The sequence below is a fragment of the Panthera uncia genome, chromosome C2, assembly GCF_023721935.1.
Source record: "Panthera uncia isolate 11264 chromosome C2, Puncia_PCG_1.0, whole genome shotgun sequence".
Lineage (NCBI taxonomy): Eukaryota > Metazoa > Chordata > Mammalia > Carnivora > Felidae > Panthera > Panthera uncia.
The window spans coordinates 71,273,840-71,289,874 of record NC_064810.1 but is presented as its reverse complement, the minus strand read 5'-3'; the positions used below and the strand labels follow the sequence as shown (position 1 = coordinate 71,289,874).

The 16,035-nt window shown below is 35.4% G+C and overlaps 1 protein-coding gene and 1 non-coding gene across 10 annotated transcripts in view; both read left to right on the top strand.

Moving 5' to 3' along the window:
* The window catches only part of DLG1 (discs large MAGUK scaffold protein 1), a 268,993-nt gene that overhangs the window by 125,169 nt on the left and 127,789 nt on the right, over positions 1-16,035 (top strand). Inside the window, exon 1 of one of the 9 annotated variants that reach the window (XM_049628369.1) lies at positions 86-1,907. The exons of the other annotated variants lie outside the window; for them this stretch is intronic. Within the exon in view, the coding sequence (XP_049484326.1) occupies positions 1,674-1,907 (234 nt within the window). The 5' untranslated portion in view covers positions 86-1,673. Of the gene's footprint in view, positions 1-85; positions 1,908-16,035 lie in introns of those variants that run through there. 9 annotated transcript variants of the gene reach the window in all.
* On the top strand, positions 11,371-11,473 carry LOC125922192 (U6 spliceosomal RNA). The gene has a single exon (XR_007457628.1). It is a non-coding gene; the product is annotated as a U6 spliceosomal RNA (small nuclear RNA).

Here is a 16,035-nt window from a genome sequence, read left to right as displayed (position 1 = left end):
CAGGATTGATTTAAAAAAAAAAAGTCACTTAGGGGGCTTTTTTAAAATGAAAATTTCCATATCCCTCTTACCCCAAAAAATTCTGGTGGGGAGGGGATACCAGTCGGCATTTTTAACCAGCATCCTAGTTGATTCTGAGGTGGACTACTCTGTTGAGAAAGAGACCTGGTGGGGCGGCGCCTGGGTGGCTCAGTCTGTTGAGTGTCCGACTTTGGCTCAGGTCATGATCTCACTGTGTGTGAGTTCAAGCCCCGCGTCGGGCTCCGTGCTGACAGCTCAGAGCCTGCTTCAGATTCTGTGTCTCCCTCTCTCTCTGCCCCTCCCCTGCTCATGCTCTGTCTGTCTCTGTCAAAGATAAATAAGCATTAAAAGAAATTAAAAAAAGAAAGAAAGAGACCTAGTATTAGATGTTAGAAAATGACTATTTAGGGGCACCTGGGTAGCTCAGTCAGTTAAGCCACTCTTGATTTTCAGTTCAGGCTGTGATCCCAGGCTCGTGGGATCTAACCTTAGCGTTAGTCTCCATGCTTAGCATGGAGCCTGCTTAAGATATTCTCCCTTCCTCCCTCCCTGTCTGTCTGTCTGTCTGTCTCTTCCCCCCCCCCCCCCCATTCCACCCTAAAAATTTTTTAGAAAAAAGGAAAATGACTACTTAGGAATCAGACAATGTTATTTAGTGAACCAGAGTATTATTTATGTAGTGTTGGATAAAACATGCTTCACTGGTTATAAAACAAAAAATTTACTTTTAGTTTTTTTGCATTTTTAAAAATTCATAACTTTTTAATCAGTGTTTATGATACATAAGCGAGGTTAGGCTAATCATTTAACAGTTTATTTTTTAACACAAAAATTCCAGAAGCCACATATTTATTTTGCTAATTAATTTGGTTCTATCTCCAGACTCAATTATCAAAGCATTAAGAGCCAATACATTACATAAAATAATCATGCCACATTACAAATGGAGTTTTCTCTATCATTATTAGATGCTTAGAGTTGAATGTAGACAGTACCTTTAAAAAACTTAGAATCTAATTAAGGTGAGCTCCTTCCTGATGTGGAAATTTATGTGAATGACAGAGTCTCCTTTAGTAAAATTATTTAAACAATCAGAACTGTTGGCAAGAGAATCCTTTTGTATTTTAAATTCAGTTCATACTTACAATTTGAGCAGTGAAGATGCCATTGGATTTTACTACAGACTGAGATTGAAACTTGCTAATCCAGGGTTTCTCCACCCTGTGCATTAAATCAGGCAGCCCCAAAGGGTCTTGGTAGTCCAGTGTTTATAACATCCTTCTTTACCTGCTAATCGACCTCACTTCCTGGATTTCATTCCGTCTAGTTATCAGCTAACAAAAGAACAGCTTTTGGTTCCTGCAGACGCTGGTGAAAAAATAATCATGAGAAAGACATCAACCTTATGCCGTCTTTTTTGTCTGCAAATATAAACTCAGCCATCATACAACTAACAGGTACAGAGGAAAGATACAAGCTCTTTCATGGGAAGAAATTACAGAGAAAATGAGCATCATTTCTCAAGGTTTTTATTTTCCCTGATCTCCAAGTGATGCTGCTGTAATTCTAGCTGCAGTTTTTACCGATCATTCACCACTCAGCAGCTGGTAGAGAAGTAAGACTGCTTGGCAACCACCTGCAGGGCTGCAGAGATGAATTACATTTTCGGGAACAACACACTTCTATACTCTCGCGCCAGTCGAGGAGGCAATACTAGCTCTAGCCATGGCTCAGTAGGCCCAAAGCAGAAACACTGGGCAAAAAAGGGTTCATCAGATGAACTGCAAGCAGAGCCAGAACCTTCACGCTGGCAGCAGATAGTTGCATTTTTCACTCGAAGACACAGCTTTATTGACTGCATCTCGGTAGCCACCAGCTCCACCCAGGTAACATACCACTTGTTGAAATTATTTTCAGTATATTTCGGTTTACGTTTACTTTGCAAATGTGTTAGTATAAATTTCTTGTTATTAAAAATATAGTCTTCTGCACTGAAACCTTGGATATGCAGAAATGTATGTTTTCAGTCCATCTATGTAGGTCTTTAGCATGAAAGAGGAAACAAAAAATATGTTCTCTTTTGCTCTTATGTAATACCAAACAAAATAGTCTCTGATTCTGTTGAGGGACTTCTCTAAAAATACAAACCATTGATACATAAATTAAAATGTAAATTAATAATGCTTGTCTCCTTATTTTTAGACTTAAATCCTGTAAACTATGATGTCTAACCAAAGAAAATACCCGTTTGTTTAGCTTTTGTATGTCATAAGATAAGCTGGGGAGATTGTTATGGTACAGAAACAGAAGATAATTTGAAATATTTTTATTTTCTAGTGTTTTGAGAATAAATGGAGTAGTTGGCTATTGCTATATATACTTATATCTTAAAAAGTTATATTAAATTATGGTTTATTCAAATAACTTAATGAATTAAATATGTATTTGTATAAATATACATTCTATAATATACATTATATAAATATACATTATCTAGGGTTAATTTAAAAGCATTAAACTTGTGAAATTACACAATTGTAGGAATATTTTTTCAAATAGTCAATTGACAATTTTTAAAGAGATGACCAAGCACTAAAAATCTTCCAAATTAAAAAAAAAAAAACAACAACACATAAAACCAAATCTTTTTGAGGAAATGAGTTTTGAAAATAGTGGGAAAATAGAAAATTAATAATAATTTAGGTGAAATATTTATTTGGCATTAAAGGAGGTTGAGAGCTATTCATATTTTAAAATATTTTAATAGATACTCATTCAACTTTAGTAAAAATGAAAAGATAAGAAATAGTCATATAAAAATAAGGAGAATGCTTTTGTCATTTGACATCAGTAATAATAAAATTCATACACATATCCCAGTGCTTTTTAAAAATACATTTCTTTAAAGCCATCTCTTTTTTTATTAGAAGCAGCACAATAAATATAAACTGTCAACAGCTTCTTTGTTGCTTTTGATTACTTGAATTGTCTTTCAGTAGTTTTAATTTTAAAATAATTTCATATTCTTACATGATAAATTGTACTTATTTTGCTTACATGTGTGAAAGAAATGGAATTACTGGATTAGGGAGTCATAATTGTTTTTATGTAGGTACTGATATTAGTTATAATCAAAACTTCTTCAGAGGCAACAATATGATTTAACTCTTAGGTTGACTACTGCCCAAAGAATTTAACTAACTTGATTTTTACTACAGTTGCACATACCAAAAAGAGATGCAAAGACTAAGGCTTGGTGTTGTTATTCATTATAGATTAATCTTAAATGAATATTTTTTCCATTGTCAGTAAAAAAAGATAGACTTAAAACTTACATGTAGTTTATATAAATAAACAGTACTGTATATGTATACATACACATACATGCTACTACGGATACATAATTCATCTTATTAGGGGCATACAAATGAAAAGACAAGCAAAATAGTTCACATATAAAACTATTGAAACCACAGAATTATATTACAGTTACTTAGGAGTTGGAGAAAAAGTTGCTATTGCACTAAAATAGAAATAAATACAATAGTTTTCAATAAAAACACTATTTGCAATTAATCCTACAAAGCCATTTAAAATTTTATTTTTCTCCCATTTGTTTCAGGTCATTTGTGTATACTGATACATGACTTAGTTTTTATGTCTTTCACATCTCTTTTTGTTACTTTTTCGTTATCTTTGTATTTCATCTCTAGAAATGTAGACATGAGGTCAGAGGTTTTAGCTTTTATTTCTCCTGCTCTAGCATGCCATCATATCATTTTTCACTCTATGGGTTTTTCTAACTGATGAGTTAGGTGTTTTGTGTATCCAAGTCTTTTCTTATAACTCACTGGAATTCATTTTACTGGATAAAATACAAGAGGACTGAGATAGAACGTTAGACATATTTTGGTCTTGGTTGATGCTAGAATACATTTTTCTGTTTCATCTACTGACCCATGGCTTGCAGTTTTATTTTGTAGCACCAGAAGGATTTACATATTGTTATAAGCAAAGTAGATTAATGAAATTTCATAATATATTGAGCATATGCTACATATCTTTGAAGATAGTACATGATAGTGTTTTGTTCTGCAACTGATAAATAATAGCACTGATTACCAGGTCTCCTGTTTCACTATTGTTAGAAATATTTTTTCTAAGATTTGATAGCAAGATTAACTTTGAATCTAATTCCTTATAACTATGCAGCATGATACTTTTAGCAGTTTGGAGAGTTGCTATTAAATGAAGTTTTATTAATTTGAAAGTCATTACTCTGATTTAATATCCCCCCAAATATCCTCTATAAATAAAAAGAAAATTTATTTACTTTAAAAATTCATTTAAATTGCTTGTGTGATGGAAATACTCACGTTAATAACTCAGATTATATGCCAGGTTCTACTGTAATATCTGGAACTTAGTATGAAGTCATTAATGTCTTTTTAAATGATAAGGAAGCTAAGTGGTTATAAACTTTGGCAAGACCCCCAGCTTCTAGGATAGGGCATGGCATATATTTGGTGCTCCATGAATGTTTATGGAATTATTTTCCATTTCAGTTACCGAGAACCTTTTTAGTTTGTGGCCTTCCAGAATACAGCACCTAATCCAAAACCTCCTGGGTACCTATTTTTATTTTCCTTCCCTCACAAGTGCCTTTAGTTCTTCACAGTAGCCTATTTCTTTCTGTACTTCCCTTTTCTTCCCTTCCATTCTTAGTATTTCCTTGAAGCCACACAAATCCCCCATGTGCCTGATTTCCTCACCCCTTTGAATCTCTACCCAATGATGATAACTATACAGCTTACAAACTATTTCTCATTTTTGTCATTTGATTATATCCCGGAAGTTTACATTGGATTTGTTTTGTTTTAATGTTAAATTAAGATGAGTTTCTAATTATTTTACTCTGGTTTAAGTTTTTTCTATTTTGTGCTTCATTCTACTTAAGTTCTTAATTTTGAATAATACAGAAAAACAGTGCTTCGAGCGCTCATTTCCTTACCTCAGAATTCCCTCTATTCTTCCTGTTAGGATCACTTAATGCCAACCTTCCCCGACTTATATAGTGCACTCAGCTCACTTCCAGTCTAGGACCAATTTATATATTTATGAGGGTTTTAAAGAACTCCAGCACAGTATTTCTAGTCTTTGCTATACTTGATTAGCTCCTAGGTAAAAAGTTTTGCCTACTGGGTGATACTAGTGCTTATTAATGAGTATAATAGTTATATAAACTTTGAACAGCTGTGAAGTCGTAGGTCACTTTGAATGTGTGTTTAGCAACTGTTCCTATATTTTGGACTACTTGAAAATCCCTAACATGGATCAGTGTAAATAATCAAACAGGATTCCACCCTCCCCCAGACAAATGACATGCCTAATGAAGCAGAAAACAACACAGTTCTTTTCTTGGGAGTGAATGGAACAGACATGATGACTTGTCATAACTGAAGAAGAACAATAAAATTTTAATAAGAGTTGAATAGTCTACTTTTTAAGAGGAAAAATCCTGTCCTACATTAACATACAGGAAAACACTTTTCAGATACCCATGTGGGAAAATATATAGACTAATTTGTATTAAAAGAGTATTATTTGTCCTAAGCAGATGCATTCTAGATTATAAAAGGCTTAATTTGTAGAGTTGTGCATTGGATATATTGTCCAAAAAATGAAGATAATATTATCAGCCTCATTACGTTAATTGTTATTAAGTGATTTAATATATGTATCATACTTAGTGCCTAGTAGCTATTATTTTATTATATTATTATATTGCTTAACTTTGATAATCCATGGACAAATTCACATGTAGGTAATTAGGAGTTACAGCACCTAGAGTAGTGCATTTTTTATTCATTCAGTAAATAGTGTTGATGGAATAAGTTAGCTGTAAGTACAAGCCATGCACTTTTTTAAGAACCCCAGACCTCAACATCTTTAACTGTAGGATGTAAGGAAGGGGCCCCAAAGAGCACCTCAGCTCTTGGGTGAGACCACCAACTCCTTTACTTTGCCTTTCCCAGCATTCCCTTAGATTGCCAAACCAGTCACAAATAAACAACTAAATTTAATTGATTATTCATTCACCTTTCCCAAGCTTTCCTAAGCATACCTTCAGAACTAATTTTCTACCCTATATCCCTTTTGAACTTACTCACCACAAAAAATACAAATATTCCTGATTATTCTCATTCATTTTCTTATCTCTGAGTGATTCAGGTATATCTCTAATCTGTTTTAAACTCCCCATTTCTCTCTACCCTCCCAAGCCCTTTTAGTCTGCCCTTTAGAACTCCCAATTTGTCATCAGCAAAATTTCCTTTACCCTACAGCTCTTCTCTGTTGGTTCATCTCACCCTTTTTTCACTCATAGACGCCTGGCATTCCTCTGAGGATACTGGGTTGTTTTTTTTTCTATAGTCCTCTGGAAAAGTGGAGCTTTTATCTGTCACATCTCATGCACCATGGGACCAGCAAGTGGAGTTGATGTCTTCCTTGCTTCCATTGTGCTTCCAATGTGCTTCCATTGATATTTATGGATGGTTGTACCTCCTCTCTCTTTGAAAAAAAAAATGTAGGTGCCATCAGACAGTATTTTCTGCTTCCCCTCCTTTTCTAGTCATCTACATTTCTCTCAGTCACTCCCACTCATTAATGATTTGAACAACTGGTTTACTGTCTTTTCTTGCCCACTAATCCTGTAATTTTTCTAAGTGAGTTTCAGTATCCTTGTGTAATTTATCCAAAATCTTGACTTCTCAATTCTTTGATCTCCTTACCTCTAAGAATCTTGTTTTTTCTTTCACTTGAGTGACACACTGAAATAGTTATATTTAGGACCTCAGTACCATCGACTGTAGCACTTACAAAATCTCAGTTGCAAGCATTTCAGACTATCTGACTAGCACTTTCTTTTTAGCTCACTTCCCCTACTACAATGATTTTCTTTTTTTATCTTCTGAAGACCTTCAGCTCAACTTTTTATTATCTATCACTCCTTTCATGCTCTAACTTCTCTCCTTGCCTTGTTCATTTTCCTTGGTCCATGACTATAAATACTGCCTTTCATTATCTCAACTTTCTTGCCCCTCTGTCACTTCATAACCTTTGTTCATTGCAACTCTGCCTCCTTCACACTGGCTCCAAAGCTGCACATTAAATTTCCAATACCCATTTCCTGGCCCTCATTTTTAGTTGATGGTCTTACTCTGTATGCTGGGCCTGTTAAAATAAATGATCTATCTGTGTTCTTAAAGCTCATCCTTTACTTCTGCTCTGTATCTTAGTCCCTTTAACTATTATTTAGGGACTTCTGAAATTCTCTGTTCTTCACTACATTATCTGTCTTTCCCCCTATACTGAATTTTCTCATCAGCATATGTGCCTCTTATAATACCTCTCATTAAAACAACCAACCAGGGGCGCCCAGGTGGCTCAGTTGGGTATGCATCCGACTTCGGCTCAGGTCACGATCTCATGGTTTGTGGGTTTGAGCCCCGCGTCAGGCTCTGTGCTGACAGCTTGGAGCCTGGAGCTTGCTTCAGATTCTGTGTCTCCCTCTGTCTCGGCCCCTCCCCTGCTCGTGCTCTCTCTCTGTTTCTCAAAAATAAACAAACGTTAAAAAAAAATTTTTTTTTGAAAACAACCAACCAGAAACTCTCTTTTGGAGAAGGTTTTCAAATCCAGTGATCAGTTCACAGTTTTTGTTTTACTTGAAACCATAACAGCTTTTACACAATTGACTATTCCCTCCTTTAAATTCTTTTCTCATTTGACTTTTGAACACCACCCTTCTGATACTCTCCCAACCTCATTTTCTTTGGCAGTATCTTCCTCCTCTTCCTACTGCTAACCAAGTGCCTGGGGACTCAGTCCTTGAACTTCTCTCTTTTTATATTCACATTTCAGGTGATCTCATCCAGTCTTGTGCCTTTAAATAACATCAGTATTTGTTTTAGCCCACAGCGAATCCTTGTACATTAGACTTGTACATCTTCTTACTCAGTATCTCTACTTGAATTAAGTTTCTGAAGGCTAACAAGTCAAAAACAATCTCTAGTTTTATTGTTCTCCCCATCTTCTTTCATCATCACCCACTGAGATGCTGGAGACAGAAACTCTAATCATTTTCTATTATTTTTTTCCTTTGGTCCACGTTCGGTCTAACAACAAATCCTATTGGCTCTATGTCCAGGTTATATTTATGATCTGACCCCTTTTTGCCATTTCTAAAACTACTAAATTCAAATTATTTTTTTCCTGAACTACAGCAGTAGCCCTCTAACTGGTTCCCCATCTTCATTCTTTGGAGAATAAACTGTTAAGAGCAACAGTCTGTTCACTCATCAACCAGCATCCTTGTTTCAGAGTGTCAATACCTTGTTTTTAACCCTTCCATGGCTTTCAATCCAATTTATAATAAAAGCCTAAATCCTTATTTACCATGGACCAAAAGTCCATGACAGTACCTCCAATCCTACTTCATACTGCTCCCTCACTTATTCTACTGGGTATACTGGCCTTGTTCCTGTTCCTCAAATATATCAAATGAGGCCATCTCAGAGCCTTTATCTTGATGTTCTCTTCTCTCTGCCTGTAACGTTCTTTCTCCTAGATATTCTCATGGTTTATTCCCTCACGACCTTCAGATATCTGCTTATCTATTGCCTTCTCACAGGGCCTTCCAAGATTCTTATCCAAGGTTGCAGGTACTCATTCACTCCAGACATTATTCTCTCTTCTTACCTTTAAAAATTTTTTTTCTTTGTAGCGTTTAATACTACCTGTTTCTTTTTTACTGTAAATTTTTCATTTGTCTGAATTCTCCCTTAGACCTTCTAGGAAACATATTACACTTTATCTAGTGTTATCCTGATCCTCTAGCTGATGATTCTCTTCTTAGTTACCCGTTTGGGAAGAAATACACGAGGAGGTGAGGCAGGGAGAGAAGAGGGAAACCATTCAATTTCCTTATAATTAGGAAGACTGTGTAACTCATCGATCAAACGGGAGTACTTTTGATGGAAAGAAAGAACTATTAATAATTAAAGTGGGACAACAGGCATAAAAACAGACTTACCAGGCAAACAGAGGCATATGGTACATCATTTATAGCCATTTATCTGCTGGTTTTTCGCACCAGGCAGCAAGTTTAAATAGTCACACCAAGACATCTCCACCTTGGACCATTCTGGATTGGCCTAATCTTTCGAAATACATGTTTCACACATTTAGACTCGTGCCTAATGATAGTTGTATTTTGAGGTGATCAAATTTATATATTTTTCTTCATCTCTAAGGAATAAACTTGGTTACATTCAGTAATATACTGCCTTTATATTAAACTAGAACATGTAGAGAGTAGACAGTCCTCTTAAAATACTTTGGAAATGCGAACTCTGATAGGATAGTTTCTAGGAGAATAGTTAAGAATGGGTTAGGATAGGGGTACCTGGATGGCTCAGTCTGTTAAGCGTTGGACTTCAGCTCAGGTCATGATCTCACAGTTCATGGGTTTGAGCTCCGTGTTAGGCCCTGTGCTGACAGCTCAGAGCCTGGAGCCTGCTTCAGATTCTGTGTCTCCCTCTCTCTCTGCCCCTCCCCTGCCCACGCTCTGTCTCTTTCTCAAAAATAATAAACATTAAGAAAAAAATTTTAATAGGTTAAAATAAAAACTATTATACTGGTTGTGAGATGCTGTCTCTTGGCAAAGTTTAATTGCCCATTCAAAAGGTCATTAAGGAAAAAAAAAAAAAAACCAAAAGGTCATTAAGTCCAAATGGTAAGATTGATACCATGACTCAGATTTAGAAGTTAATTGTTCCCCTTTTCAACTGAAGAACGTTACGGAATTTCTTACAGGGAGCCTATATGTACCCACTAAAAATTTGTTCAAGTGATGTTTAATACCCAGTCATTTGTACAATAGAAAACTTGAGAAAAGTATAGAGATGAAGATTAAACAAAAAATAGTTTACAATGGTTATAGAAGCCTTTAAAAGATACCAAATTTGACTAAACAGTCCAGCATTTGCACTCCTTGGTATTTATCTAAATGAGTTGAAGACTTATGTCCACGTGAAAACCTGCATACACATGTTTATAGCACCTTTATTTATAATTGCTAGAATTTGGAAGCAACCAAAATGTCCTTCAGTGGGTGAATGGATAAATAAACTGTGGTACATCCAGATAGAGGAATTTATTTAGCACTAAAAAGAAATGAAAAGACATGGAGGGACCTTAAATGCATTTTACCAAGTGAATGAAGCCAATCTGAAAAGGCTATATACCCTGTCCTTCAACTATTTGACTTTCTGGAAAAGGCAAAACTATGGAGACAGTACAAAGATTGGTGGTTGCCTAGGGTTAGGGAAGAGGTAAGGATGAAAAGGTAGAACAAAGAGAATTTTTGGAACAGTGATACTGTTCTGTATATTAGTAGATAGATGTCATGAATTTGCTAAAACCCATAGAATGTCCACTAAGAAGTGTCCACTAAGAGTGAACTGTGAACTTAGGGTAATTGTGATGTATCAATGTAGGTTCATCATTTGTACAAATGTACCACTCTGGTGGAAAATGTTGATAATGGGGAATTATGCATGTGTGTGGGCATAGGTTATATGGGAATTCTGTACTTTATGCTCGATTTTACTTTGAACCTAGAAACTGCTTTAAAAATTAAAGCCTGTTGGGGCTCCTGGGTGGCTCAATTGGTTAAGCGTCTGACTTCGGCTCAGGTCAGGATCTTGTTCAAGCCCGGCTGAACTCTGAGCCTGGAGCCTGCTGCAGAGTCTGTGTCGACCCCCCTCTCTCTGCCTTTCCCCTGCTCACACTCTGTCTTTGTCTCTCTCAAAACTAAGCATAAAAAAAAAAAAAAAAACCTTAATAAAAAATAAAGCCTATTAAAAATTAATATCTTAATGAATATTAGATTGGCTATAGCTTAAAGAACTAAATAAATGAAATTTGTTTATATAAGCTTTTTATAAATAGGTGTGTTGCATTCATCTTTGTAGCTTCTGTATAGTGTCATGATTGATTATTAGATAGCCCTTTTGTCAAGGACAAATAGGTAGAGAAATTTCACAAGCTGCAACTTACATGTTTTTAATATATTCAGACAATTTTTAAAGTTAACCTTTAAAATTATGTTTTACTAACAGTGCTAAAAAATTACGCACATGCTCAGGATAAGAGAGTCAGCCTTTCTAACATTTTTGCCCTATTTTCAAGCAGTGTTTGTTTTCATGAGATTTGTACTTCATACCTCTTATCACAACTGTTTATTTCAGTAATCAGCTGGGTAATGATTCATTTAATATTAGCTGCTGAGTGCTTGCTTTTGGCAGCACACATACTAAAATTGGAACGATGCAGAGTACCACGGCCCCTGTACAAGGATGACACGCAAGTTCGTGAAGCTTCCATATTTTAAAAAAATAGTTTCAAACAGAGAGGAAGGCAAACCATAAGAAACTCTTAAATACAGAAAACAAACTGAGGTTTTGGTGGGGGGGTGAGAGGGGGGAAAATGGGTGATGAGGATTGAAGAGGGCATTTGTTGGGATGAGCACTGGGTGTTGTCTGTAAGTGATGAATCATGGGAATCTACTCCTGAAGCCAAGAGCACACTGTATACACTACGTTAGCTAATTTGACAGTAAATTATTTTTTTAAAAAAAAGAATATTTTGAAACAAAAGATAGAATCATAGGAGAGAGAGAGGAAAAAGAATTGGTTAATGGGCTGCAGGTACAAATAGATATAGGGATTGGGATATTTATTTTAATGCGAAGTTAAAGGGTGTAGAAAGAGGCTGCTTCATTTGATGTTTTATTTTGTTTTTTGGCCTTAGATTAGGAGATATTTCTGCCATCTTCACACTGTTTCTTTTCACCAGTGAGGCCTTTTCTCCTCCTTTCTATTCTTTTAAGATAAAGCATCTCTATAAATGTTTCTTGATTCCATAATTAAAATTATTCTCTCCTTACATTGTAAACTTTTTTCCTTTCTTATAGTACGGTAGAATCTTGTGTTTATCTGATTTTTGTGCCCTAAAATATCTGACTCATCTAGGGGCGCCTGGGTAGCTCGATCAGTTGTGCCCGACTCTTGATTTTAGCTCAGGTCATGATCTCATGGTTGTAAGATCGAGCCCCACACAATGACCATGGAGCATGCTTAAGATTCTCTCCCTCTCTCTCTCCTTCTGCCCCTCCTCTCCTTGTGCTCTCTCTCTCTCTCTCAAAAAATAAAATTAAATTAAATATTAGCTGCTGAACCAGAAGCTTCACAAGAGCTGGTAATACAAGATGTATGTTTTCTTGTATCCCCAAAGTTAGCACAATGAATGCACTTGATAAATGTTTGTTGAATGAATAAACAAATGTTATATACTTGTTTATTTTCACTTAATCTGATGCTGGCTACAAGGAAATTTGGACCTTCTAAATATGGTTTGACCACTGTAAATTTCTCAAGCCATTTTTATGTAGAACTATGACTTAAATTTTTTTCAATTTTTTTTAATTTAAGAAAGTCTACAAGATTTTGTAAACATCATGTGTATTTCAAAAGTAATTCAAAGCTGTCTGTAAAAAATTTGAGACATACATATTCTTATACATATGAAGAATTTAAATTCTTACTGTTAAAATTTGACTTAGATTCATTTTCTTTAAAGATTTTTTTCCATGTTATTCTTTGTACTTCCTGGCCCTATTATTTAGATAACATTTCAGTCCTCCATTTTATATCAAAATTTAGAATTTTTATAAAGGTAAAAATAGTTGTTCAGACCATGTGGGAACAGTAGCCTACAATTATCACCTTATTTAACAAACTTTAAGCCAACTGATGTAATAATTTTACAGGCATATGCAAGTCAATCAAAAAAGACTGGACCTGGGGCGCCTGGGTGGCGCAGTCGGTTAAGCGTCCGACTTCAGCCAGGTCACGATCTCGTGGTCCGTGAGTTCGAGCCCCGCGTCAGGCTCTGGGCTGATGGCTCGGAGCCTGGAGCCTGTTTCCGATTCTGTGTCTCCCTCTCTCTCTGCCCCTCCCCCGTTCATGCTCTGTCTCTCTCTGTCCCAAAAATAAATAAAAAACGTTGAAAAAAAAAAATTTAAAAAAAAAAGAAAAAGCACTTTTAAAATATGTGCAATCCAATTATTTTACAGGAATTTATAATTTTCTGCAGTGTTCTTTGAGATACTGTTAATATTATAGCCTCTGTTGTCATGGAAACAAGTCTGTGAAGGCAGCCTCAGAGACTAATGATTCTATGGTGTTGCTATGGATAGAAACAACTGAGACTGTTGTTAGTCACATGGTTATGATTAAAACAAACAAACAAAACAAAACTCTTTGGAGCTGATCTTATTGAGTGATACAAATGGAGCAGGAAAAGGATGATAGTATATAATAGTCACCATTGTCTAATGAAACATGTATATAAGAGCTTTCAAGTTTAAAATGCTTATGTTGAATTCCTCCTTTTCCCTAATAACCCAAATATACTGGTTAGTGTATTTTGTTGTCTCATTATTTATATGAGAATCTTAAGCATGACATTTCCAATTTAGAATCTTCTACAACTCCCCAGAATTCTACCCTGTTCTCATTTGTGCCCTTAAAATATCCTCTTACCTCTTCATTTCACAGTGTTACTGGATATAACATCTATGCTCTTCCTCATTACTCAACCTTCATTTGATTATCTATTATTTGTTTAGGGCTGTATTTTTGTTTCAGATGAACTAAATGAATTATTTTGTTGTTCTGTAATTCTTTGTTACCTGAAGTTGTTATGAGCTAAGGCTAGGAAATTTTATATATTGATATGTCATTTGTTTTTGAAGGCTTTTCTCAGAAGGGTTTGCTTCTCTTAAGAAACTGGCAGAGGCATATGTTCTTTTCAAAGTACTTGCCCTATACAGAAGGGGGGGGAGGGTGGATTCAGATAGTATAAGTTGTCTTAAGATTTTTTAAAAAATGGTATTTAGATCCTTATTTAAAGGAGATAGATTTTTTAAAGACACTTAGAGCCAGTTTGAATGTAATATTAAAGGATTTATAGTTTATCATAAAGGGTTTTAGAGGTCTACTGCCCAGTGGAGGAAATTTTCATGCTTGACTTTGAAAGTTGACATAAGCATTTAGCTTTGCCTTATTTTAATATTAAAATAGATCATTAATCAGCTAATATCTGACCCTATTAAAGAGGCATAAGGAAACTTTGAGAGGTGATAGATATGTCTGCTACCTTAATTGTGGTGATGGTTTCATAGATAATGCATATGTTCACACTCTACAAGTTGTATACATTAAATATGTGCAGTTTTTTGTATATCAATTATACCTCAACAAAGCTGTTAAAAAAAATAAAACTGAAATTACAAAAAAATAATGATAAACTTTAGACTTTTTTTCTTTGATACTTTGGATGACTAAAGCCAGTTATTTTGTAATGTATCAGATGTTCAGTGATTAGATTCAGGTTATGCATCTTCGATTGGAATTTCTCAGAAGTGATATGCTCTTATTATAGCCTATCAGCATGATTTTGATTTGTGCCATCCCTGGTGATGTTAACTCTGATTAAGATAGTATCTGTTAGAGAAGCACCTGGGTGGCTCAGTCGGTTAAGGGTCCAACTCTTGGTTTCGGCTCAGGTCATGATTTCAAGGCTTCGTGGATTCAAGCCCCGCATCGGGATTGCTTGGAATTCTCTGTCTCTGCCTCTCGCCCACTTGTGCTGTGTCTGCCTCTCTCAAAATAAAGAAATAAACTTTAAAAAAAAAAGGTAGTACCTACTAGATTTCTTTACTGTAATTAATAAAAGCTTTTAAGAGAGATAACTTGTGTGCATCCATGTGTCCTTTTTAAATTTTCATCTGCTGGAATGAAATAGAAGGTTCCTTCAGCAGCAGTGGAATTTTTGCATCTATTGATGTATGTATTATTACTGTGTAATACATAGTAATATATTATTACTGTGATGGTTGCCAAATGATTTTGTAATTCCATAATTCCTTATACATTTTTTAGTTGGCATTCTACTCTAAGGAAATGCTCTCTCTTCTGTTCATGTGTTCTTGTAATTATTAAATCAGTATGGACTCTTGGAATCCTGTTTTATATAGTGGATTGTATGCTATTGTTATCTTTATTTTGATTCTCAAATTGTTCCTGGTCTGACTGATGAAAACCCTTCAAGCTAACTTCTGTGTCTTTTGTCATGCCTTCATTATTCCTTGAGCAGTTCTATATTTTCTGGCACAACAGGATGTTTTAGATTCATATTATACTTGGCTAAGTTTTAGCACTGGACTCAGCCATTTCTCCAAAGACTCCTATATTGTTTTTTTTTTTTTTTAATTTCAGAATATATATTTAGAAACCATAATCTGAGTGATAGGTGTGTTCAGGCTATTGGAATATTACTGCCCCTAGATATTCTCTGTGGACAGAACAAGGGAATATATGTACATATAAACACACACATTTATGTCTGTATTCCTGTGTTCGTCTATATATATTGAAAACCATGCATTCATGCTAGCCTCCAGTTCTATTCTAACTTCCAGTTCTATTCTAAAACCATAGGTATCATGCTAATTTTTTCCCTTTCCATATTTTAACTCCCTTCTCTGACATGAGGAATCTTGCTCCCATTATCTTATTTATTGGATCAAAATCTCCTGTATGTAAGCAATCTCCCATTGACAACCTCCTTACTCTGCTCAAGCTCCAACAAACCCCCTTTTTACTCCATTGAGGCTCCTACACTTCATACCAGACTACTGCTACTGCCACATAGATAATGTCTTTGTCACATTTGGTTTCCAGAAAAACATCAGGCTCCTGGCACCACTCTGCCCATATCCTGCTCAAGCTCCAAGCACCCTGTGCTAGACTGCTGCCACCCCTCTACTCCCTGCATTCAGATGCTGTCTTCACCTGCTTGGTTTCAACAATCTGTACCTTCCTGTTAAA